Source organism: Ambystoma mexicanum, chromosome 3p, assembly GCF_040938575.1.
Source record: "Ambystoma mexicanum isolate Mex_15411 chromosome 3p, UKY_AmexF1_1, whole genome shotgun sequence".
In the NCBI taxonomy this organism is placed as follows: domain Eukaryota; kingdom Metazoa; phylum Chordata; class Amphibia; order Caudata; family Ambystomatidae; genus Ambystoma; species Ambystoma mexicanum.
Genome location: NC_090925.1, coordinates 907,440,227 through 907,464,450, shown reverse-complemented (window position 1 = coordinate 907,464,450; position 24,224 = coordinate 907,440,227). Strand labels below are relative to the sequence as shown.

Here is a 24,224-nt window from a genome sequence, read left to right as displayed (position 1 = left end):
CTAATAGAGAGAGCAATCAGGAGAGTAAGTCATCAGTGGATAAAGAAAAACAGGACTTACATAAATCACAAATAATGTTTGGCAAATTGCCATCTAGTGCCTCAAACAGATCTCTCTCATTCGTAGCGCCTACCCCAAGGCGAACAAGATTTAATGAGCCCATTGACAATCGTCCATATTTTATACGTGATTGCCAGGTAGGCCATAAAGATAATAGGTTTTCATTTCCTGAAGCGCCAGCCTTAAATAATACTCCGACTGCCATGAACACGGCACTTCTATCTCTGGCTAAGTTATACGAGATGCTGGATGACAAAATAACAAATCAGACTGATCTGATCCAATTGTTACATTCAAATATTAATAAAGAGCGGATTACACATGGTCTAGTAGACAGTAATCCCACATCCAACCTCGTGAGTCAATGTACACAAGACACATTTAGTACATGACCCTCATTTATCCCAGGATATGTCAAAAGGGATATTAAAAAACACAACTTCTGCAGAAGTAGTTATTATAGAAGGTACACAAGAATCTATAAAAGTGAGCTCTGGGCCGGGTACCTCTCTACCGATAGATATATCCGAGGTCCCAGGGCACCATATTCGCACCCATGTTCACTAATTCAAAAACTCACTCCTTAGCTACATTGCGAGTTAATGAGCAAGATAAACAAATTCAGACAAGCAAAGTAACTAATATCGGGAGTACTATGAATAAAGCCAAAAAAGCAACAAAGCTTGTTATTTCAGCCAAAAAAAGAAGACTGAATTCCAAGCTAGAAATTCAGCAAAAAACGAAGGTTTCTCTTAAATATAAACCTCTTGATGATTTAGTTGCTATTGTGGCACCCCCTACCCAAGCTGTAATACTAAAATTGAAAACCCTGTGGAAACAGTGGCCATAAAATCAGCAAAGAACTTGCATCCAAAGGCACCTGTTAACTTACAAACTACAATATCTTTTAGTGAGAATTCTTCTGCATATCGGGGTGACTTGGACCTTGAAGCAAAAGCTACACATGAAAGATGCAAGAAATACAGTCTGTACAATACAGGATTTACGCAATGAGATAACAGGCCTCATTTGAAAAATATAACAAGGAAAATGAAACTATAACGCAGACCATGAGGAGATCTAATCAGGAGCTGCTAAAAAGATAATAGCCAATTATCCCGCTTTGCTCCACCCAATACTGGTTTACTTTTGAAAGGCCTGAGGATGTTACAATCGACACTAGAGCATGAGCCATCAATTAGTGGGGGCTCCGAGTTGGTTTCCCAGGAGCTTACAAGTGGCTGGCCAGTTACTACACGACAGAACGAGTCTAGACCTACATCATCTAGGCATATTGGGGGAGCCCAATATAGAAACCATCATTGTTTACTGATTAAATGTCGTGGTCGTCCCTTTCTAACCTATGATTTAAACCGTGCCATTTTATTGAACATCTGTGCGGAAATCACTGCGCTAGAAGACTTGCTATCAGCTGCTATTAGTTTAGTTGAGTTTGTGAATAAAGCTGATTTAACGGAAGCACGACTGTTTATTCAGTCAGTGGTTGTATTAAATACCTTGTGGTTAGCCCAGACTGCCTTTTACAATCTAGGCTTTATATTGAGTCAAGATTTGTCTGTCCATGACAAAATGAATATAAAACCTTATCTCCCCAAAGCAAGAATAAACGGTGACAAGACAGTTTCTCATCCAAGTGTGGTAGGAGATGCACAAAATGCATGGATGAATCGAACTCAATGTGAGATCATAACAACCCCAGACGTCCGATTCAATTAGCCTAGTCTCTTGGAATACAAGAGGACAAACATTTTATTAACAACAAAAGTGAGGAGCTCCTCCAATATGATGATGTAGTGTTCCAGGAGACCTGGCTTCGTTTTACGCCTGTTTGGGATTTGTATGATATCTATGTGGTACGTGCAATTGAACCGTTGATGGGGCGACCAATGGTGGGCTTATTGATGGCTTTTCGAAAAGATACAAATTTGGAAAGTAAATGTCATAAATCACCATCTCCATGCTTTCAAATTGTAAAGATCCAGCGTGGAGCAAGTCATAGTGCCATTGTTAACATTTATTGGGGTAAGAAACATCTCTGATCGGAGGAGTTTTTTGATCAATTTAACATTATTCTTGATCAGCTCTTATTGGATGAATCCATCACCAATACATTCATCATGGGTGACCTAAACATTCATCTATTGTCTGAGGAAACTTCTGGTTGTACGTTGGATGAATATCGCTGGTCTACAATAATGGCCGATAGAAATTATGTTATGGTGAATGGCTGTATACAAGGAGATGTTCCCCCAAAAGCTACATGGTATAATGACGGTCATCATGCAATTCTGGATCATATCTATGTCAATAATCGATTTTTGAGTAAAATTTCATCTTTTACTGTAAAGCCAACAATATTGAGCAAACATAGCCAACTATGCATCACATGTGAATGGCCCATGAAACAGATAAAGGCCTTCAAGTGTAACATGTCTAATTTAGACGTCAATAATGCCGGTAATGGCATAAAATGGTCCAGGTCGAAAGTACTTCGATATAAACAAACATTGAGTGACCTATATTGGGATGGTAGTGACCATGTCAGTTCATGTTATGCAATTATTTTCATCAGTGGGGGTGAATACTCAACGGGGTCATCATGGCCATCTCCATGCCTTTGATGCAGAGGTCAAATGTAAAAAGAGTGCATTAAGGAAACATATAAAGATGCTATCCAAAGTCTCGAAGACTTCCCTAGTGGCTAATCTTGAACAGATAAAGCAATTAAAAATGCCTATAAAAGATGGCAGAGAGGCCGTTGTGCCCACTTCTGAGCAATAGCTGCCATAAAAACCAGACTACAACGCAAATTAATCCCATTCGGGAACAGCAATGAAGAATCTTTTTTGACAATGTGTATTCCACACCGATTTCGGATGTATCTTTAGCCTAACAGAATAGCTGCTGATCATGTTGTGAAATTTGACCTGGATGATATTCATATTTTCATATATCTAAGTTGAGTACCTCCCGGGCATCTGGCCCGGATGTGCTTCACAATGCAATGTGGAAAAAAAAAAAATAATAATTCAAGAACATCATGGTGACAGGGAATATTCCATCAACCTGGAAAACCTCGAAAGGAGATCGTGCAAATCCAACCTCCTATAGACCAATTGCACTTTTGGATTGTCCGGGAAAAAAACGTTGCATGTATGATATTGGGAGAATTTAATAAATGGTTAGATACATTGAATCATAGAGATCCATTTCAAACAGGGTTTTTACCACGTTTAGGTACAGCCATCAACCTGATAACTTTGAATGCCACTATTCAACAAGGGAAACTGTGTAAGCAGCCCATATATTCAGCTTCCGTCGACTTTAGGTCGGCTTTTGACCTTGTTCCTAGAGAACTGCTGCATAGGAAATTAATGGATCGAGCATGTCCCTGGCATATTTTAAAATGGATCATAGAATTACACTTGAATACTTCTATCCAGATACGTCCAAGTAATGATGGCCTACTGTCAGAACCTATAGAAACCACACAGGGCCTAAAACTGGGATGCCTTTTGGCCTCCGCCCTGTTTAACTTTTTTTCATCTTAGACATTGGGTCTAGTTTTAGGGGTATGATCACTGATCCATCCACATTATATGGGACAGAAATAAATGTATGCTGATGATATGGTGCTTATATCCAAAACACCAGCTGGATTGCGCACCATGTTGAATGCTGTAGATAATTATGCCAGTAAAAATTGCATTAGTATTAACATTACGAAGGCTCAAGTTATGCAATTTGGTGTAAAAAATAAAAGGGGCAAAAAAACTGTCAGCTGGTAAAAATCGTATGTTTATTTGGGTATCTGTGTGAATAATCAGGTGTTTGATAAGCCCTATGAAGATCATCTTCAAATAAAGCAGAATACTGCTTTATCACAAATGACAATCATTCGAGCAAAACACTGCAAATTTATTATAGATCCTTTGATCATATATTATAAACAAAAGTTTATTCCTACCATTCTGCATGGGTCTGAAACAAAAAGATGGCAAACTTATGCTCATTGGTCCAAGTATGAAAATGCCTATTGGAAAAAACCACTAATGCTACCATTGTCAGAATCCATGCCGGTAATTAGGCATGAATTCGGGTTAATTTCATTTTATGCGGTTTACAAACGGAACGTTTGCCAATTGTATAGAAAATACTTAATGAGAGAAAATACTAATGGTCTACTTATGATTATATCCAAACATCTATTAGCGGAAGATAACTTTGCAAGAAGTTGGTGTGAATTTGCTAGGAAAATTATAATCAGAGCAGATACAACACATACTTTATTAATTGAGAATCCGAACAAAGATAAGTCCAAATTATGGAGATCTGAGGTTTAGATTGAACATATGGCCTACAAGAGAAATAATGTACAAATGGAAGTAGATATCTGTACATGGCATGTTATGCCGCTTTTGTAAGCGGGAAATGGAAACAATGAAGCATCTGGTAATGGGTGTTGGTCTGTTACCACTTCAAATCTTTTATTTCAGACAGCTGTTTAATGAAGATGTTGTGCTTATGTCTGATCAATTGTGGTTAACATTATATAGTGGGAATACAAACGTATGAGATATGCAGTTGTTAAATTTTGAAATTGTTTGAATATCAGGCAGGATGATAATGATCTTGATGTATGTAATACATTTGACTGATTGTAGATTAGCGATTTTAAGTTTAACTGTTTTATATATGAATGTATATGTGAATTTATAGATAAATTTGACTTCACTTTGAAGTATTTTTAAAATATATAATCATGTTGAAAGGTCGGGTTTATTTTCTGATCAAAACAATAAATTAAAAAAAAAAAAAGTGTGTCACACAGAACCTTCAGTGCAGTGACACATGGAAGCCTTTCAGGCTGTCCCAAGGTTTAAATACCTTCTCTGGGATAAAGTAATGTTTCCCAGAGAAAGCAAAGTGAAATTGACTTTTTTAAATTCCTAGACCCAGCACACCCTATCTTACAATAAACTAATGGAGGGGTTAACTAGTATCCCCTGTGTCTGGAAGCTCATGTAGCAGTCAAATGCTACCCTTTCCTCTAGAAATGGCTGGTGGCAGTGGTTTTACAATGAACTACCATGATTTTTCCCGCTCGCGAATACCAGCAGCGTTAAATCGCAAACGCCATGTTTTTCAAGATGGCGTCTGAGCCCCCTTTGTTTAAACAGGTCCCGGTCTTCTTTTTTCGCCATTTCTTTTTGGAAAGGTCCTTCTAGAGTTTGTCTCTGCGCGCCAAACCAGGTTTGGTCCCTTTGTTTCATTGGCTTTGGCGGACTTCAGGACTGAAGATCGCCTCTGGCGTCCGAGTGTCTGGGGTGGGCAGGAAGTGAGGGAGGTGCCCGAAATTCCTTGTGCTTAGTCTCCTAGGAGACCCAAATGCACTCTGGCGTGATTGACTGGCTGAATTTCCGGCAAGGACTGCCACCCTGCTGGGTGAGTGGCAGCTAGGCTGGAATGAATGGGAGGAAACTGTATAAAAGGAGAGTCTCTTGGCTTGGAAGGCGGAGTCGACCACTGGAAAGAAAGAACCGAAGAAGAGCTTGAAGAGGACGACTGCTGCAACTGCTAGACCGTTGGTTTGCCCGCTGAAGCCCTGCTGCAGGTCCGAATTGCTAAGTTATATCTCGACAGAGAAGCCCTGCAAGGACAACTTCTCCCTTTGAGTTGGTGGGACCAATCAACTCGTAAGCCACCTGGATACCACTCTCGGAGATGGTTGTATGTTCCTCCGAGTGAAACAGGAAACCGAAAAGGGAGAGGGACACCAGTTTGTGTGCTGGTCTACAGCTACTGGTATTGAAGAATTGCCAAGTGCCAGCTTTTGGACCAATCGTAGTGCAGGAGTCCCCCGACGTCCTCCCTCTTGTACCCACGACTGAGGCTCAAGAACAGCGAGATCTGCTGGAACTGCCAGGAACAGAAGTCTTCAGCTGCATCGTTTTCTTCATTGAAAGGTACTGTGAAAACCCGACCGAGAGAACTTACCTCTCACTGCAAAAGTGCTTGGAACTTTGGAAACTTGCAGGCCTAGTCAGCTTGTGACCCAACATATGAATCTTTCTTTTAGGAACTACTTCTGAGTACTTTGGAAAATACTTTTCTTTTTAACTACCAGAACTGCTTTATCCTATAAAAGACTTTAGCCCATTGAATTTGGCCTAACCTATTGCATTGAATGGACTCCTCTGGTGAACTCAAACTATTTGCACTGTCTAAGAGTAACTGAATCTTCTTTTTATTAACCTATGCCTTTTTGCTCCTACTTCAAAGCACTCCGAATGCCATTTTGCTCCTCCTTCAAAGTAGTTTACATGCCTCAGTAACGTACAGTGTAAAGTACTGAAGTATAATTTTGTGTAATATAGATTACATCCTTCCAGTGAATGTTTTATAACTGACTGTTGACTAAATTAATAAGTGTTTAACCAAGAAACCTTGAGCGTAAGAGTCTATATGAATACTTGTAACTATAGACCTCTGTGTAACATCCTTACAGCTAACATTCCCTCTTGAGATAAGCCTGGCTGCTCAGCTCTGCTACCAAAAACTGTGTAGTACAGACTTATACCAAAGGTTGGTTTTGCTTACACCTGTAGTCATAGTTGTGTGTAGTGGTCCCAAAGGGTACTGCATACAAACTCTGCCTAACACCGACATGCTGAGAAGGACCGGGTACCAGATTTGCCTCGGCTACGCTGACGCGAATCATCCTGCACCGGCACAGTCTGAGTTGACTGATGACTCATAATAGCAGCAGCGGCAATGGAGGGAACGTGTACATGAACAGTTCTTCCCAAGGGAAGGAGAATGCATCCTCCATGTTCCCCTGCTGGGGAAACCTGCTGGCGAACCTCCGGCACTTGGTGTTCGTCACAGTCAAACAGATCGATGTGGGGACTGCCCCACTTGAGGAAGAGGTTATCCACTTGATCCTGCTAAAGTTCCCACTCGTGGCAAGAGCGCAGCTCCCTTCTGAGGGAGTTGGCACCAGTGTTTTTTTATTCCCCCGAGGTGATGTATGATAGTTTATTTATAACGTGCTTAATACCCAGAGGTTTCTAAGCGCGGATCCGGGGATCAAACCTGTGTTGCTCTGTCTTCTCTTGCTTCCAAGGCGAGCACGTTGCCCCTTAGCTATCCTCCCGAGACAGATGAAAAAAAATAAGGAACATCCCCTGGACGACAGCCCATTGCCACAACTTCTGCGCCTCTCTGGAGAGCGCCGGGCATCTGGTGCCCCCCTGCTTCCGGATGTAAAACATTGGGGTAGTATTGTCCGTGAAGACCATCACCACTTTGCCCTTAAGGCATGGAAGAAATGACTTGAGGGCCCAAAACACAGCCCGTAGTTCCAGTACGTTTATGTCTAACGTCTTCTCCTCTGGCCGCCACGGCCCCTGGCGTGGAGACATCCAGTGTGTGCTCTCCACCCTTCCAGGGAAGTGTCTGTCGTGACAGTCTCCTGGTATGGGGCGGGGGGAGGCCTCTGGAAATCTCTGCCCCCGTCGATGTTGGAGCGCACGCCCCACCACCTTATTGCTCGACAGAACTCCTCGTCGAGCACAATCCTGTCTTTGAAGCTTCCTGACACCTAGATCCATGACTTGCTGAGCAGACACTTGATGGTCCTCACTGTGGCGATCTTTAGTGCTAACAGTCGTTGCAATTATCCCAAAATGGCTGCTATCCTCTACACTGACGGAGCCACCAGACAGGAAACTGTTGAGCCTGGACCCCAGGAACAGCGCTTTATGCGATTGAGTGAAACAGGATTTTTCATAGTTTTCAGAGAACCCCAGGTCCGTCAGTAGCTGGACGGTCCTCTCCGTCTGATCGACTTGGCCCCGGATGAGTCAGTCGTCCAGTTAAGGATAACATTAATTCCCTGAAGTTGCTGATGGGCCGCTACCGGAGCCAGGCACTTCGTAAAGACTCTGGCCGCCGATTTGGAAGGGGAGAGCCTAGAACTGGTAGTGCTTCCCTTGAACGTCGAAGCGCAGGAACTTGCAATGTTTTATGTGAATGGGGACGTGGAAGTACGCGTCCTCCAGATACGACAAAGTCTTCCTCTTCCAGCTGGCCGAGCACATGCTGCAACGTGACCATCCTGAATTTCTGGGACCTGATGAACTTGAGTCGCCGTAGATAGAGGATGGGCCTCCAGTCCCAGAGTCGCTTCGGAACTAGCTCGATCGCCTGTTTTCATAACATGGCCTGAACCTCCAGAAGCAGCTGAGGGATGTGTTGCTCCTGCCGGGCCACCGGTGGTATTCGCATAGACTTCGCAGAAACTCCAAAGTGTGCCCGTGGACGAGTGTCCAGCACCCATTTATTGGTGGAGATGTTCTCCCACATGCTGACGAAGTTCACCAGCCGGCCTCCCACCAGGGTGCAGGGGTGGGGGCCCCAACGTCTTGGCAGGTTCAGTCCTGCTTGGAGCCTTGACGACAGCGGCCACCTCCAAAGGCATCGGAACCACCCTTGTAGGCTTCCTGGGTAGTAGAACGGGAGGGTTGGCGGTAAGAGGACGATCCACCACCAAAACTCTTCGAAGACCTCACAGACTTCCCTCCTGAAGGATGAAAGGAGGAATAGTGCTGTTGCAGCATGCCCAGGGTGTGGCCCGTCTCTGTGTCGGCCTTGATGGCTTGAAGAGATTCGTCGACTGCCTTGCCCGGAAGTTTGTCTCTATCGAACGGCATGTCCTGGACCCTCGTCTGGACCTCTTGACGGAAGTTGGTGGCCTTCAGCCAGCAATGACGACAGGGGGTAAAAACACCCGTCTCCCATCTGGCGGAACCCTGGGTCTGCAATTTCCAGGGTGACTGATGGCTTCGGCCGACGCCACCTCACCCTTCCTGAAGGATCTCCATTGTATCTATCAGCTTGTCCTCGAGGAGGAAACCCGGCATCTGAGCCATGTTGTACCATAGCTCCCGGTCGTACCTGGCCAGGATCACTAAGGCATTGGACCCTTTGAACGTCATCGCTACACTGTAAATGACTTTCCGTCCCACAGCATCCAATTTCTTCCCCTTGGCGTCCGGGGGAACAGAGGTTGACGACTACTGGTTGGACGACTTCTTCCCTGCTGCAGCCAAGATCACCGTGCCTGGCGAAGGTTGCGACCGCAGACATTTGGGCGCAGACTCCGGCACTTAATATTTCTTCTCCAGCCAGTCCCTCTTTGCTGGTGCCGACAATGGGTTCTTCAGCAGTGCCAGCCCCTCATCCAAGACGTCATCCAGGAGCGGTACCGACAGAATTTTCTTAATTTTCGCTTCCCAGCTTTGGTACAGGAAGCCTTCCTTTTTCTTTGCTTCCGGGGTGAGCTGAAAAACTTCCAAGGCCCGGATGATCGTGGAGTGGAAGGATCCCAATTTGTCCGGCAGAGAAGCCATTGGTGACGGAGAGTGTCCACTGTCGTCGTCGGTCTCCATCGTAGCCGTGTTTGTCCATGTGTCCCTATGGGGGGAGGCATTGACAGTTGGAGTGGAGGCGTAGGGTGCCTCCTCCTTTTCTTTGACAGTGGTAGCTCCGGTGTCAACGCCAGTGGAGCTGTCGGCATCCTCTCCGGAGGGGGGCGGGGTAGAGGGAATATCCTGCGACAGGTCTCTGGGAGGTGCCTGGAGGATGGGGCTCGCTGGGCCCACGGCCTAGGACATCACCCTCTACCTAGTCATTGTTGCCGCCGCCTCCGGCGGGCGACCCCTTGACGTTCTCGTTGTCACTTATCTCCTCTGGGATGATGTGGACGGAAACAATGTCTTCTTCATCGGACGAAGAAATATCCATGCCCTGCCCACACCCCCACTTTCTTCGGGTCCAGAGGGGTCAACTTCCGGCTGAGGTCCGACATCCTCCTCTCTGGAGTCATCTCCACTGGCTTGGCCAAAGCCTCCCGCCTGGGAGGGAGCACCACCCTGGCCGCCACTCGGGCGCCTTGGACCAGGTCAGCCCCATTGGCCTTTGAGAGGGCGGCAGCAATCATCTCGATGGAAGAGTAGGTCTTGGCCTTAACCACCTGGGCCTTCGCTGGCAGGACAGACACCTTGTCCTGCTGGCCCTTCTCCGGTTTTTCTCGCAGCTTCCCCGGACTAGCTGACTTTCTCTTCGACCAAGAGCTGGAGCGATGGCTGGAGATTGAGGCTGATGGGGATGATGAACACATCCTGACCGTCGCGGGACCCACTTGGGCGAGGACCCTAGCGGAAGTGGCCTTTCGGTTCTGAGCCTTGTCTTGGGCCCCAACGGATGGAGCGCCCTCAAAGGACTTAGAAGCCCGCCCGCTCTGACTGGCTGGATCCGGATTAGGCACACCCCTGTGGACCACACGGGGTAGAGGCCTTGGCCTTGAGCCACGTCGCCAGACGTTGCAGACCTTCATCGTGCGCTTGGAGAAGCCACGGCAGATCCCACAATCATCTTCCTGTGCATCGGGTGTAGACAATACAGGCACTGGGAATGCTTGTCCATGAAGACATTCCAAAAATAGCAACTGGTGAACAGCTTGAAGAGGGAAGCTCCGTCCTTCTCCTCCAACATGATCCAGCACGGTGTAGGCCTGATGGACTTCTGGAAACTTCCAAGAAGAAAACACTTGATGATTTCTGCCCTTGATGGGCGATGAGATGTCGAAAAACGGAGCCCCATTAATCGGATGGATAAACGATAGAGCACACGGGCTCGATTAAACAAAAAACACTTTAAGGCAGAGGGCAGTCATTGGCTCCCCTTTCCCATTAAAACTAACAATTGTGTTACAGGGTCAAGCTTACCTTCAATGGCTGGTGGCAGTGATACCTTGTATTAATTTGGTACACCTTTACCGCAGACTGTGTTCACAGCTGCATTAAATAGACCTAAGGGTGCTCATTTTACCAAAATTGCCCCAGTCTTCTTTTTTCACCATTTTAGTGTTTCTTGTTCCATCCCCCGACACCCAGGGCGGGAAATTCCTTTGTGTGATCTTTATCTTCGGCGGGAGTCCCCTAGACTGCCCGCCCAGGCCCCAGAACAGGAAGTGAGTGAGGAGTCCAAAACTCCCCAGCCCTTTGCCTTACGCCTTGCTTCAATGGGGACAAATCCCAGTGGGGGTTGGCTGTCCCGAATGGACATCCAGACTGCCCCTTCTTGTAAAATGCGGGGAAGAGAACGCAGAGGTTGTGCTGTAGTTCCTGATAAATACTGCGAACCTGGAAGCTGAAGAAAAAGTCGACCACTGGAACCAAAACCGAAGAGGAAGATGAAGATGAAGAAAAAGCGGCTGGAACGATTTCCAGCGACCGTAGAGCCTGCTGTAGCTCTTCCTTCCAATCGACCTGGGGACTCTGAAAATGCTGACCCCGACCAAATGCCTGGCGAGACCCACTAGACTCAAGAAGACCTGCATTTTGAGCCATCACATGTGTTGCTGCGAGCCTGCCTTGTTGCAATACCCTGGTACTTCAAGCCATCGTGCGTTGCACGGTCTTCCGAATCTCCCTGAAACTTCGTGGGCATCCTGGTGGATTTCCAGAGACGTGAACCGAGTCCTAAAAGTCCACTCATCAGATTGCTGGACCTTTGTAACGAGAATTCAACCACGATTTTTGGTCTACTTCTGTGCTCCTTGAAAAGGCACCAAATCCGCCGAACTGCATTCACCTGCGAGGAAAACCTTGCCTAGAGCCTTCTTCGTCGATCCCTGCTGCAAAGTCCCTTCTGAGGTCTTGTTTTCAGTCACCACGACAAGGAATCCACTGACCGGGTACTTGGCTGCAGACCCTGAAGTCCTCCTGCTGCAAAATCTTCTTTAATGCTGAGGTACTGTGTTGGCTTGGGTATGTACTTACCTTAAGCCTGTTAGTATTTCTGTGTAGCTGTGGGTTGTTTTCTGTGATCGGGAGGCCTCTCATCCAGTGCACTCAGTCCTACTGCTAGAATCCTGCTAGGGTGTCTTCTGCGAAGCCCCTGGACCCTCCTCTAACTCTAAAGTAAAGTACTCAGCTATTTGCCCAGTTTTCCTAAGGAACTCTGAATTTTGCTACTAAAGAACCTATTCTGACACTGCCTGTTGGTCACTAGTCCTAGTGACCCCACTTTTGCCACTGAGAACACTCAGGCTCCAAGAATAAGGGAAAGGCTTAAGGTATTGGGACTTCTGCCTAGAAAAGAAAATAAGTGTTTAAAAGTTATTTCCTTGTAAAGAGTTGGTTGGTAACTGTAATTCTAAGAGTGAAACAGTTACAAACGTTCTTACTGAGCTCGAATGTGTGATGCACTATTCTTAAAAGTATGGTTAACATCTTTTCTTCCTTAGCAACTGTTTTGCCAGTCTAATAGAAAGTAGATGTGAAGGTATTTTACTCTCATGCGATTAGGTTGTACCTTTTCCCAATAGTAAAGTGCTGGTTTCACCAGATTATTCCTGCAGGGTAATTGTATGAGTGTCCTCCAACTGTTGGTATTACCAGATTAGTACTGTTAGGATAATTGTATGAGTGTCCCCCAACTGGGTCTTGCTTCCCCTGACTTGCTGCTAGCCTGTCCAGAATAAGTCTGCATTAGGTTGCTGACCTCTACCTCTGTGTGTTTCGCTACCTTCTTCTAAACCTTTGGCTGGGAATATTGGAGCGGGTTTAAAGAATGACTTACCAACTACTTTTACTATGGCCCAGCAAACGCCCTCAAACTATAATAACCAGTGTCAGCAAGCTTCTACTCATAAGGTTCTGGTCCATAATACGGATACCCTGCGTGCCTTTACCATACCTGCCATTCCTATTGGAATGACCTACTCCAAAGTCCCAAAGACCTATCTAGCGTATATTGGGTCAAACATTTATGGACCATTACATTCTGAAAGCGACTTCTACAAGTACTGAAATTAAATTACCGAAAGCATTTAGAGGTAACGCGATGCTGGACCATTTGGCCAGGACTACCCAGGATTTCTTTAGTGCTCATAACAATATCACTGATATCAGCCTAATTGAAAGTGTAGACCAAGCAATGGATTTGCCCTATGGCAGTCGAAATCCCTTAACGTTCTATACAACAGACTTGTGACGCCTCCACACAAGATACACCAACTGTCCTTACGAACATAATTGATGGATTTGATGCAGCTAAAACCACTTCTTCAGAGGATGCGTGCAGTCAGGGGGATAATTGGGAGTATGGGGGCTCCCCTAGACTGCACCATACCATAAAAGGACTTGATGACCGCATCCGATTAACCCATCCAACAGTTACTGCCCTTAACGTGGTTCTTGGCTCATTTGTCGAATTGTACGACAACATTAGGGCAGAACTAAAAAATTCCCAAATATTAATGGCAGAAGTGAACACTAAAATGGATTGTATTGGTACTGAAATTCTAGTGGAGACGAGTAACAAATTAGATTGGAATTGAAATGTCCCAGAGACCAGCAGTGTTGGCCCAGCCATCTGGCCTACATGAGGGTCTGACTTCCACAATCATCCCATCGGTGCCCCCCCGTGCGGTCTGAGATAATCGACATCTCGGACCATTCGGTCTCTCCCGAAGCTCCTTTTAATGGACCATTGAAGGGCACTTGTAATGGAGAGGGACCTACTTACCCCTTGATTGACATTCCCTCCATACAACTTGTTAATATAGCTTTGAATTCTCCTAATGTGAATGTCACTGTTGAACATGTTTCACCTGAAGCTTGTGTCCCTGCCTTGGGTGGAAACCCTGAGGCTATTGTCTCCAAAAGAAACCCTCCTCTGCGCAAACTGACATCGATTAAGCGAAAATGTGCAATGAAGCGTCTTAGTCCTGTCACCACTAAAACATTGCTTCATTCTTTATTTAAACCAAAACTAGGGTCTATCCCAGAGGCGAGAGGGAGGGGGGGGGGCAGTATTGCTCCTATTCCGCTGGTGGACTCAATCGCCCAAACAGATACGCTCACCTTCAGCCTTGCTCAGGACCCATGTACTGTGCAATTGCGTGCCTCAGATGGCTTTGGGAACTCCTAAGGTTCTTAAACCTGGTGGTCCACAGCAGCCACTGGCCTATACCCCACCGGCGCCTCTGCCTTCCCGTTGGGGCAGAGGCCCTGGGAAAACCAAAACGCTTGACCCAATCACTGAATCAATAGATCTACCTCTGCCACAGGGGCTAGGCTCTCTGACTTTTAGAGATCATTCATTACTCTTAGATCAGCAGTTACAGGATGAAAATATCCCACCAGAAACTATTTAGCCATCTATTTCCTTAGGTATAAGAGATTTGGTCCAACGACTTCATCAACCAATGACGAGGACTCCTCAATACGATATATCGAACCCACAAGGAATGGGTCAAAGAGGCCCTTTGAAACATCATCTGACCACCTTATAGGGCTCTACACGCAATATCACTCCCACTGGGAAACCTCTGAACCTAGTCAGAATAAAGAGTGCTGGAACTGGAAATACCAATCTGCCTAAATATCCTGGACTATTTTTTCAGAAATACCTGCTCTTACCCTCATCTCCTCTAAGGATATTGCTAGGGTGGCGTTCCCAGACAGAGCGTCGGGATATAAGCCTGCTATTCCTCTCTTCCCCCCTGGTTAAGGAACTTATTCTTACCCAGACTGGTTCCCTGAGGGATCTGGGCTTTGAAGTTGAGCCCAGAATATCTTTTGATATAGAGACCTCAGTTAGCTAATGTCCAGTTAAAGGGCAGACCCTTTGCTGGCCCACTGCGGGGCCACCAGGAGTCGTCTGAATTAATTAAAACAGCAAAAAAAACAGGATTCAGATGTTGATTGGGCCATCATCTCGACCCTGTGGCAGAAACCAGTTCCCTAGTCAATCTCTTTGTTGAACAGATTTCACTGTAAGTGGTGATTTATGTGTTAAGTCTTGGAATTCAAGAGGCAACACCCACTTATTTACTAACTCTGACTGCCTGTTGCAATTGAGAGAGGCTAATATTGTATGCTTACAAGAGACCTGGATGACCTCCACTCCCCACCTGGATGGTACCAGATCCATGTCCAGCTGGCCAGACAGAGTTTGGGAGGCAGACCGGCAGGTGGTCTTCTGATTGCAGTGGACAACTGCTTCGGCCTCAGGGGTTTTGCTCAATCGGGTCTTCCCTTTGGGGCTTTGGTGGTGGATCTTTCAACAAGGAATGGCGCTCTGAAGCTTTTAATCAAACATCTATTGGCAAAGTGGCATGCCACCAGTTGATGTTTTTGTGGCATCCATCTGCCATGCTATATCTGATTGGGCATGTTCTGGTTGCTGGTGATCTAAACTGTGAACGTAAATTTGAATCTCCCGCCTGGGAAATATGTAAGATGAATATGGAGTTTCTGGGCCTTTCTAGGAATTTGTCTGGTATGTGGGGCTGGGTAATGTAGGGTTAGAGCCCAACTGGAGACACCACACTTGGCATTCTTGGCAACGTGGTTATTCTTCCTCCATGCTCGAGTACATCTTTCTGGACGATTACCTGAGTAAAAGTTGTACACAAAATGAATATGAACAACTGGAGTGATCACAGGGTCCTAACGGCTATCTAAGTTGAATCTCTTTAACAGAAAACTCAAGACACACTTACAGGTTGTTCCCAGCTCGTCTGGACATGCCGTCAGATGGACTCCAAAAAACATCGAGCTCTTAAATCAAAATCTAAGGGCACAGCTTAACCAAACTACTTTGGTTTGGAAACTGGCTAAGTTTAATACATTGGGGAACTTTACAAATACACAATACCAATTACAGGTTCAAACAAAAATCTGTGCATCCAGAGGGTAAGGAATTGTTTCCCATTATTGCACAGTAGTGTCGTCTTACATAAATGATGTCACGGTGGCAGAGGTGTATTCCACTCTGTAATTTTGGATTTCACTTTCTATAAGGTCCCTCACATGGGCTAGATTTTCATGGTCTCCAGACGGCTGATCGTGGGCGCGGGCCACATGTCCTACAGCATGTTCTTTATATATGGATACACTAATACGAATATATCTCTTTGGATTATGTATACATATAACAAATTTAATTTTTCTTAGCAAAATATTCACGATAGCAAATATGAATTCATTGGTTTCTCTCTCCTATTTTCTTTTATTTACATTTGTTCATCCCGAACCTTGTACCAACTGGTGTGGTATGCTATAACTTCATTTCAATTTTTGTTTTTGTATTATGTTTCAATCATGGGTGGACTTTGATGTATATTCTTTATGTATTTCAATAATGTACTGTACTATAGCCTTGAAAACGACTGTCGGGGTCGAAACACGTGTCAGCTATTACCTTACAATTCAATGAAGAAATTCTTCAAGTTATGATGTGTGGCTCTAATCATTTACAGTATCGGATTTTGATTGCTATTTTCTGAATATTCTAATATCTGGTTGAACATAGATATACAAGTTTTTCTGTGCGCAGTGACAGTCTTCTAATAGTTTTCAAGTTACAGATATAGGCAGCAAAATTGACAAAATTACACAAAGAATGGACAAAATGGAGGACAGGCTGGAACACGTCGAGCATAACCAAACCTCCCTGAACATGTTGGAGGCACAAATGGACCACTGCATTGCAGAAATAGAACACAGGGAAGAGGAAATACGCCTAAAGGTTGATCTCGAAAATAGAGAATGCCGTAACATACGTGTGTTCGACGTTCCCGAAAAAGGCGAAACCGACTCAGACGTAAAGCAAACCCTGCACACCATTTTGAAGCTCCTTTTTAAAGATGAATCAGTGGACGAACCCAAAATTGATTGCATCCACAGAGCTGGAGGCAGACCAGGAGGCCCGAGATCGGTCCTAGCTCGATTTCACAATTATGCGGAGAGCCCAGATCTTAAAAAAGGCCAGACACGCTTCACAACTTTCACTGGACAATGCGAATATTTCACTCTATCAAGACTTATCATCACTCACGTTGGCAATGAGGAAGAAGTGCTCTCCAATTACAAACATGCTGAAGGACAAAAGGTGTTAGATACCGGTGGGGCTATCCGTTCTCACTAACCTTTGAGTGGGAAGGCTCGACAATGAAACTTGTTTCGGAAAAGGACATTGCAGACTGTATAGCTGACCGGTTGGGTCCCCAGTGGGAGGGATCCTCCCTTGGTGAGTCAAGGAGAGAAGAGAGTGAATGGTGCACTAAGGGCCCGCGGCGCAGAAGGATTCAGGGATCTAGGAAATTCCGGAGGATGAACAATTCACAGGATATGGAGCAGTAACCTGGATTCCAGACTGTCACACTAAGCCGCACGAGGCAAAGGAGCGGTGGGATGAGTGGTACGGCTGAAGCTCAGCGCTTGGGCGCCGCCCGAGGGGGAGTGGAGTGATTTGGGTGTGTCCGATGGGGGAACTTATGCTCAGCACACGCCAACGACGTACTCGACCCCAAGGTCAGACTTCAGATCTAATTCTTTAATTTGTCGCACAAACAGCGAATTGGGGCCTGCATGTTTGGGGTGCCCGGATAGAAATATGAGGCAATACAGACACTGGAACGATGCTTAAGGAGGGGGTCAGAATTCATACTTTTAAGTTGTTTTTGCTGGATTATGAGCACACGGTTGGGGGTTCACTGTTATATATGTTTACATTAGGATAGGACCGCTTGTTTCGCGGTTTCCATTGGTGGTCTGAGACCGACAGGGTGATGTTAACCTGGAAGGGTCGGACGCCGAATGTAGGAGGGAGAGGGGAGGGAGTGGAGGGTGGGGTGGGAGTTAGACATATAATGCACCAGAAGACAGACCTGGGGGGGCGGAAGAATACAAAACGGGAACATGAAGGGACAGAACATGAACTGGACGGGTCAACCCTTGACCTCTTCAGGACTAATTGAGACCCAATTCAAAGAAGATGAACCACACACTGCACTATCAAACATGATGCGTACCATGAAGCAGACGACTTGGTCATTTACATACTCACATGAAGCTTGAGATGTCACCTATATTCTTTTAACGAAACATTACGCATATGCACACTTAATGTGAAGGGTTTGAACTCCCACACAAAACGATCCATGGTCGCCAGAGAATTCAAGAGATCAAACATAGATATTGTATTTCTCAAAGAAACATGATACTGAAGGGGTGAGGAGAAAGTGATCCCATCTCACAAGGTAGGCTCTTCCTTCTGGAGCTCTAGTATATTTAAAAAGGCAGGAGTGGGGATCCTAACTCGCAAAGGCCTCCGGATGACAACTCTTGACACATGGTCGGAGAAGGAAGGAAGGGCTCTCATAGTTGTGGGTAACATTCGAGGCACAATTGTCACCCTTGCCACACTTTATGCGCCTAACCAAGGGCAGAATAGGTTCCTCCACCAAATCACTGAGAAGGTTTTTAGTATGGCTAAGATAGAAAAACTAGAGCAGATGCACATGGCCCACCCACCTCCCAAGATGAAGCTGAAATCAAACTAACCCTTGACCTATATGGCCTCACTGACAGTTGCCGCCATTTGCATCCAGCGGACAGAGGCTTCACTTTCCACTCCTTCCCCCACGACACGCTCCCGCATATCGATTACATCTTCCTCTCTGATGGCCTCCTGCGCATACTTCGCGCGGCGAATATACACCCCGCCGCATGGTCGGATCACGATATGGTTACGGTGGACATATGCTGGAACGACCTGGCCCCCCGGAACACTAAATGGAGATGTAACGACTCTTTATGGGCTGACTCGGTTTTCAAAGAAACTCTTGAAACCGAGATCGAGCAATTCTTTGTTACCAATGACACAGGAGAGGTTGAGAAGTCATCCGTATGGGAGGCAGCCAAGGCCACCTGGAGGGGAGTGCTCATTAGGGAAGGGGCTCAAAAAAAAAAAAAGAGAACGCGCCCTGATAGAAAAGAATATTAGGGAGAAGCTCTCTACAGCCCAAAAACTGGCACAGTCCTCCCCATGTGAGGGACCCAAGTATATTGCTGAAGCCAGACAGCTCAGAGAGGAGCTGAAAATACTTATCGTGGGCAAAACAGCTCAAAACCTACAATACCTCAAACAAAAATACTATGAAAGGGGGACAAAGCAGACGCCCTCCTGGCAGCTCGTCTCCGAGCACAGAAGGCAGAAAGATGGCTTGACCTCATCGAGAGGACAGATGGCACCCTCACAGATACGATATTAACATCTCCCGATGGTATACAAGAAGCATTTGCCTTCTTTTATGAAGATTTATATACATGTGACCCCCCTCCCTTAGGAAGTATTGACACATACCTTAAAGAGGTGCGGATCCCCACACTCACATCCATGGAGGCCGAATCGTTAGATACACCAGTCACAGAAGAAGTTACAGAAGCCAAAAAACAAAGGCCCTGGGAGACGATGGTTTCACTCCCGGTTTTTAGAAGACATTCTCCACATTCATCGCCCCCTTCCTTGCAACCCCCCCGTCCTTCTCTCAGGCCCTTCTCGCAGTCATTCCGAAGGAAGGTAGAGACCCCAAATACTGTAGCTCTTATCGCCCTATCTCTCTTCTTAATATTGATGCTGAAATACATGCCAGAGTCCTTGCGGCCCGACTTTAAACGCACTTACCACGTCTAATACACTCACATCAAGTTGGCTTCGTTATTGGGAGACAGGGCGTGGATACCATGAGGAAACACTTCATTTAATCCATGAAGCACAAGGAATGGGAGGGGATCCGTCCCTTCTGTCACTAGATGCCGAGAAGGCCTTCGATAGGGTGTAATGGGACTTCCAAGAAAGGGTATTAGTTTGGAATGGGTTGGGGCCGAAGCTCCGCCGCGCCATTAAAGCACTGTACACCTCTCCCACAACATCAGTGACAGTGAACGGAGGCTATTCACGATGGTTTCCCTTGGAAAGGGGAACAAGGCAGGACTTCCCACTGTCAGCGATATTATTTGTGCGGTCCCTTGAGCCGTTAGCGCAAACATTAAGACAAGATGGTAGAGTTAAGGGAATCACAGTGGGAGAACATGAATATAAACTAGGCCTCTACGCTGACTATATCTTATTACATTTAACTGATCCCCTAATTTCTGTCCCGGCTGCGATCAACATAATTGAAAAATATGGCGAACTGGCCGGCCTGAAAATCAACACCGGGAAGTCTATCCTCCTCCCAATTGATAAAAGTAGAGATTCCACAGCGGAACGCTTCGCTCCCCTAGGAGTAAAGGTCAGCCTCTCCACACTCCGATACCTGGGCATCAATGCTACTTGTGACCTGGAATCCCTATACAAAGCTAACTTCCCTCCATTATCACATGCCCTTCAAAAGGATATCCAAAGGTGGTCCAAGTTTACCATCTCTTGGATGGGCCGTTTAAATGCAATAGAAATGGTGATTCTCCCTAAAATACTCTACCTGTTCTAAATGCTTCCTATCAAAATGCCCCAAGAATATTTCACAGATACCAGAAAGTCTCTTTTAACCTTCCTGTGGCAAAGTCAAAAGCCTAGAGTCCCCAGATCTTTGCTCCAGCTCCGAAAAGACAATGCAGGGGTAGGCCTCCCAGACATAGAAACATATTATAGAGCAGCCCAACTGTGTCCTCGTTCCGCACGTCAGGCAGCAGTCAGAACCACAATGGATAGCCCTGGACAACTATCATATCCGTCCTTTTATCTTGGGTGAATGGCTACGGGTTCCAGGGCCCCAACTACGTAATAGCGTCAAAACTCACCCCATTATTGGTACAATATGGGCAATATGGAAGCCAGGCAAGAAAATGGTGGGAGTTACGACCTGGCCCTCTCCACTGGGACACCTTTGGTCACATGGAATCCGAGGAGCAATCCCGGACCCAGGGAGCTTTGAGACCTGGTACGATGCGGGATTAGAAAGGGCGAGTAAACTCTGGAGAAATGGCACCTTTATCACTATTCAGGAGCCTCAGGAGGCACTCGGTATAAGACCGCTTTAGTTTTTCCTATACCTGAGACTCGAGGGGGTGATGAAAAGGGCGATATGGAAAGACCAGTTACAAAGGGACCTCACCCCGTTTGAAAGAATTCTTAACACATACACGAGCTCTAGAGGTTTAATAAGTGCAATGTACTTGGCATTGTTTGAGGTCGATATTACACCATCCCTCACACGAGGACAGATGGGAAGCGGATATGGGCAGATCTCTCAAAAACTATGCCTACAAATATGTAGACGAACGGCGAAATCATCTATATCTTGCCAATACAAACTACACGCCGTCAAGTTGATGTATAGATAGCAGTATGACCCAATCCGGCTTGCCAAAATGTACCAAGGGGTAAACCCATACTGCTGGAGGGGTTGCGGGAAGCGGGCAGACTATTGGCATATGTGGTGGGGATGTGCAGTAGTCCAAGCCTACTGGTCAGAGGTTCTCAGTTGGATCAGGGAATTAGATGATGAAAGGGAGAAACAACCACTGTTGATTCTGTTTGGCCTGGTTGAGACGGACGACATGACCATGAAGGCACCCAAAACGATACAAGGTCTATTGATGGCCGCAAGAGCCTGTCTCACCATGGTATGGAAGAGAGCCACGCTCCCTAGCAAAACTGAATGGCTGGGTGTTGCCCTGAACATATATAGAATGGACATCCTCACTGCAGCCCTACATGGGGAATCGCACCAAAGTTGAGAACGCATGGTCTGAATTTCGTTCTAAATATGTTACATGAAAAGAATGTGTGCAAAGCGTTACTACATTCAGAGACAATCTACTCATTGGTCGACGTTGTCTGCTACGCCAAATTCATAGGTTATATTGTGCTCGTGTGCCCCATGTCATAGATAAGAATGGTTCAGATCTAACAATTGGTCTCTTCTAGCTCTCCAGACGGCACTATGTGAAAAGGGGGAGGGGGGCGGGGTGAAGGTAATTGGTTTAGATGATGCTATTAGAAACTTATGTGATCTCCAAAGACTTTATATGCTTTACACACAATTGTTCTTTTTGTGAAAACTCTCACCTGACCTGTTGGTGAAAAATGCCTGTAAATGATTGTCAAACTTCTACCTTTCCAAAACTAATAAAACTGATTTTTTTTTAAAGTATGTGTGTTTCACTTACCTTGTGTTCGCTGTGTGCCATCCAAAAATAAGTTAGAATTACTGCTTACCTCAATCTGGGGTTCCCCGATTTCAAAAAGAACCTGTAATTGTATATTACATCCTTAGGTTTTATTCGCCTAGTATACCTTATTATCACAAAAGTAGTAGAACAAGTCTTCCACTATTCACAAAAAATATATTGTCCAGTTGACTGATTAAGTGATTTGTACTGAGAATCATTATACAAATGGAAGGGTCTACTGCATTGCTTTACTGAATGTAATTGTAAAAAGTAACCATTGGTTTTTACTCCCCAAAAATAGGTGTGATCTATACTGAATGGGTTTGAAAAGGTTTTGACTTCCCTAGAACTACTGTTAGGTACTTCAAATAAGGTTTATACTTGGGTCTGTGTACTTTCAGGTATAGTGTTTTGTTTTTATACTGTGATTTCATATAATGTTTTAGTGCTTACTTACTCCTAGATTTATCTGGGCCTACCTGTATTTAAATAAATCCTTTATTTTTACAATACAAAGTGTTTCAGTGTTTATTTGGATCATTTGTATTACAATTTCACTTGTCCTGATTCTATAGCCCTCTCTCCCTCCTAAGATAAGCCTGGCTGCTTTGTCTAAGCTACCATAAATTCAGGTGGTAGAGCCTTATACTAAGAGTGGAGTCTTGTACTGCCTCAGTTGAATGGTTTGACTAAGCCCTACTTTAGAAAAATTGTTCTAACAAAGTGTTTCAAGGCGCGACAAGGCAAGGGAGGGGAAACAGAGGGAGGACAAAAAGAACGATTTCACTAGGTCTAGTGACATTGAGATCGCACTAGTGCAGGGATGAGGGGAGAAGTGCCAGGAGATGGAGGTGGAAAGGTGGACAAGTTTAGGACAAGGAATCGGAAGACAAGTAGTTCAGCAAACAGGTGTCTAATAAGTGCAGGAAAGGGAACTGCAGGGTTACAGATACAGACCACAAGTGCAGGCGGTGTCAGAAAGCCGTGCGGGTATGCAGCTGGATAGGCAGGGACCTGGGTCCGAATTCAGAGGGTTGCCAGGTGCCCAGTGCATGTATCAGACAGGAGAACAGCAGGGGAGAGGAAGAGAGAAGGCAGAAGGAATAGCCAGATGCATAAATGTGGTGGCAGGTTTCATAAAAAGGCAAGAAAGCTACATGAACGGGTGTGCCACTTTCTCAGTGCTCAGACCTCGAGGAATGCTCCAACAGGGACCTTTCCAACACAGACTTGCAACCACACAGTAGTTGTTAGCCATTCCCTGGCATACACATCTTACTTGATAGCAAAATCAGCTTGGCTACCCACTTCCCGATGGCCTCGGGTGAATGAAGGAGCATGACCTGACCTGCATGCCTATGGCATGGACCTCACCAAGAAAGCAGACACTGGGGGTGCAGGTCAGATAAGGATATCATGCAGCCAACATTTTTACAGGTTTTTAAAAGCCTGAACTAGTTAACATTTCTGGTTCCTGGCCACAGAAAAAAAGAGGCAGATTGACCAAGCTGTGCTGGTGTATATATTAGCATATCACCACTTCTGGCACAAGGGCAACAAGGAACTACGATGCAGCCCGTTAGGGAGATTTATCATTTTTATGCTCAATCCCTTCTCCTAGTGAGACCCCCAGCACTTTTTGATGGACTAACTACTGAATGAGTGGAGCCTTTTTCCACTCATTTATTCCTATGGGCTCTGTCTTGTGGTACTCTATTCTTTGTATTGAACCTATCCTATGGAGTCTATTTTCCTCCATAACTCTTGAAGCCATCTGTATTTGACTATTGGAGCACGCAGCTCCTTATGGGCAGTGTTGCTGCGAACCCTTCGGTCCTCCTTTGAGATTCTTTTCTTTATCCTATCGTTCTTAGGAAAGATAAAAACGGTATGGTCAGAGATTGGCACACGCCACCTTATGTGGTGTGCCAAAGGGATACCTAGTATCCCCCTTCTGTCTGCTCCTGTGACTTTGGCCTTGGTGGGGCGCACAAGTACTAACTTGGTGCCTCCCTCCTTTTGCCATTAGTAGTGTGTATGTGTGCGTAGACAGCAAGTGGGGGAGAGGTTTTCCGCCCCAGGACCCAACCCTGTCCTTGTCTAAAT

At 45.6% G+C, this 24,224-nt stretch overlaps 1 protein-coding gene across 12 annotated transcripts in view; it reads right to left on the bottom strand.

The window, feature by feature from the left end:
• The window catches only part of ATXN2L (ataxin 2 like), a 1,584,242-nt gene that overhangs the window by 489,027 nt on the left and 1,070,991 nt on the right, over nucleotides 1-24,224 (bottom strand). For 5 of the 12 annotated variants that reach the window (XM_069652162.1, XM_069652152.1, XM_069652158.1 and 2 more), the window contains one exon: nucleotides 22,165-22,197. The exons of the other annotated variants lie outside the window; for them this stretch is intronic. In XM_069652162.1, coding sequence (XP_069508263.1) covers nucleotides 22,165-22,197 — 33 coding nt within the window. The remainder of the gene's footprint in view (nucleotides 1-22,164; nucleotides 22,198-24,224) is intronic. 12 annotated transcript variants of the gene reach the window in all.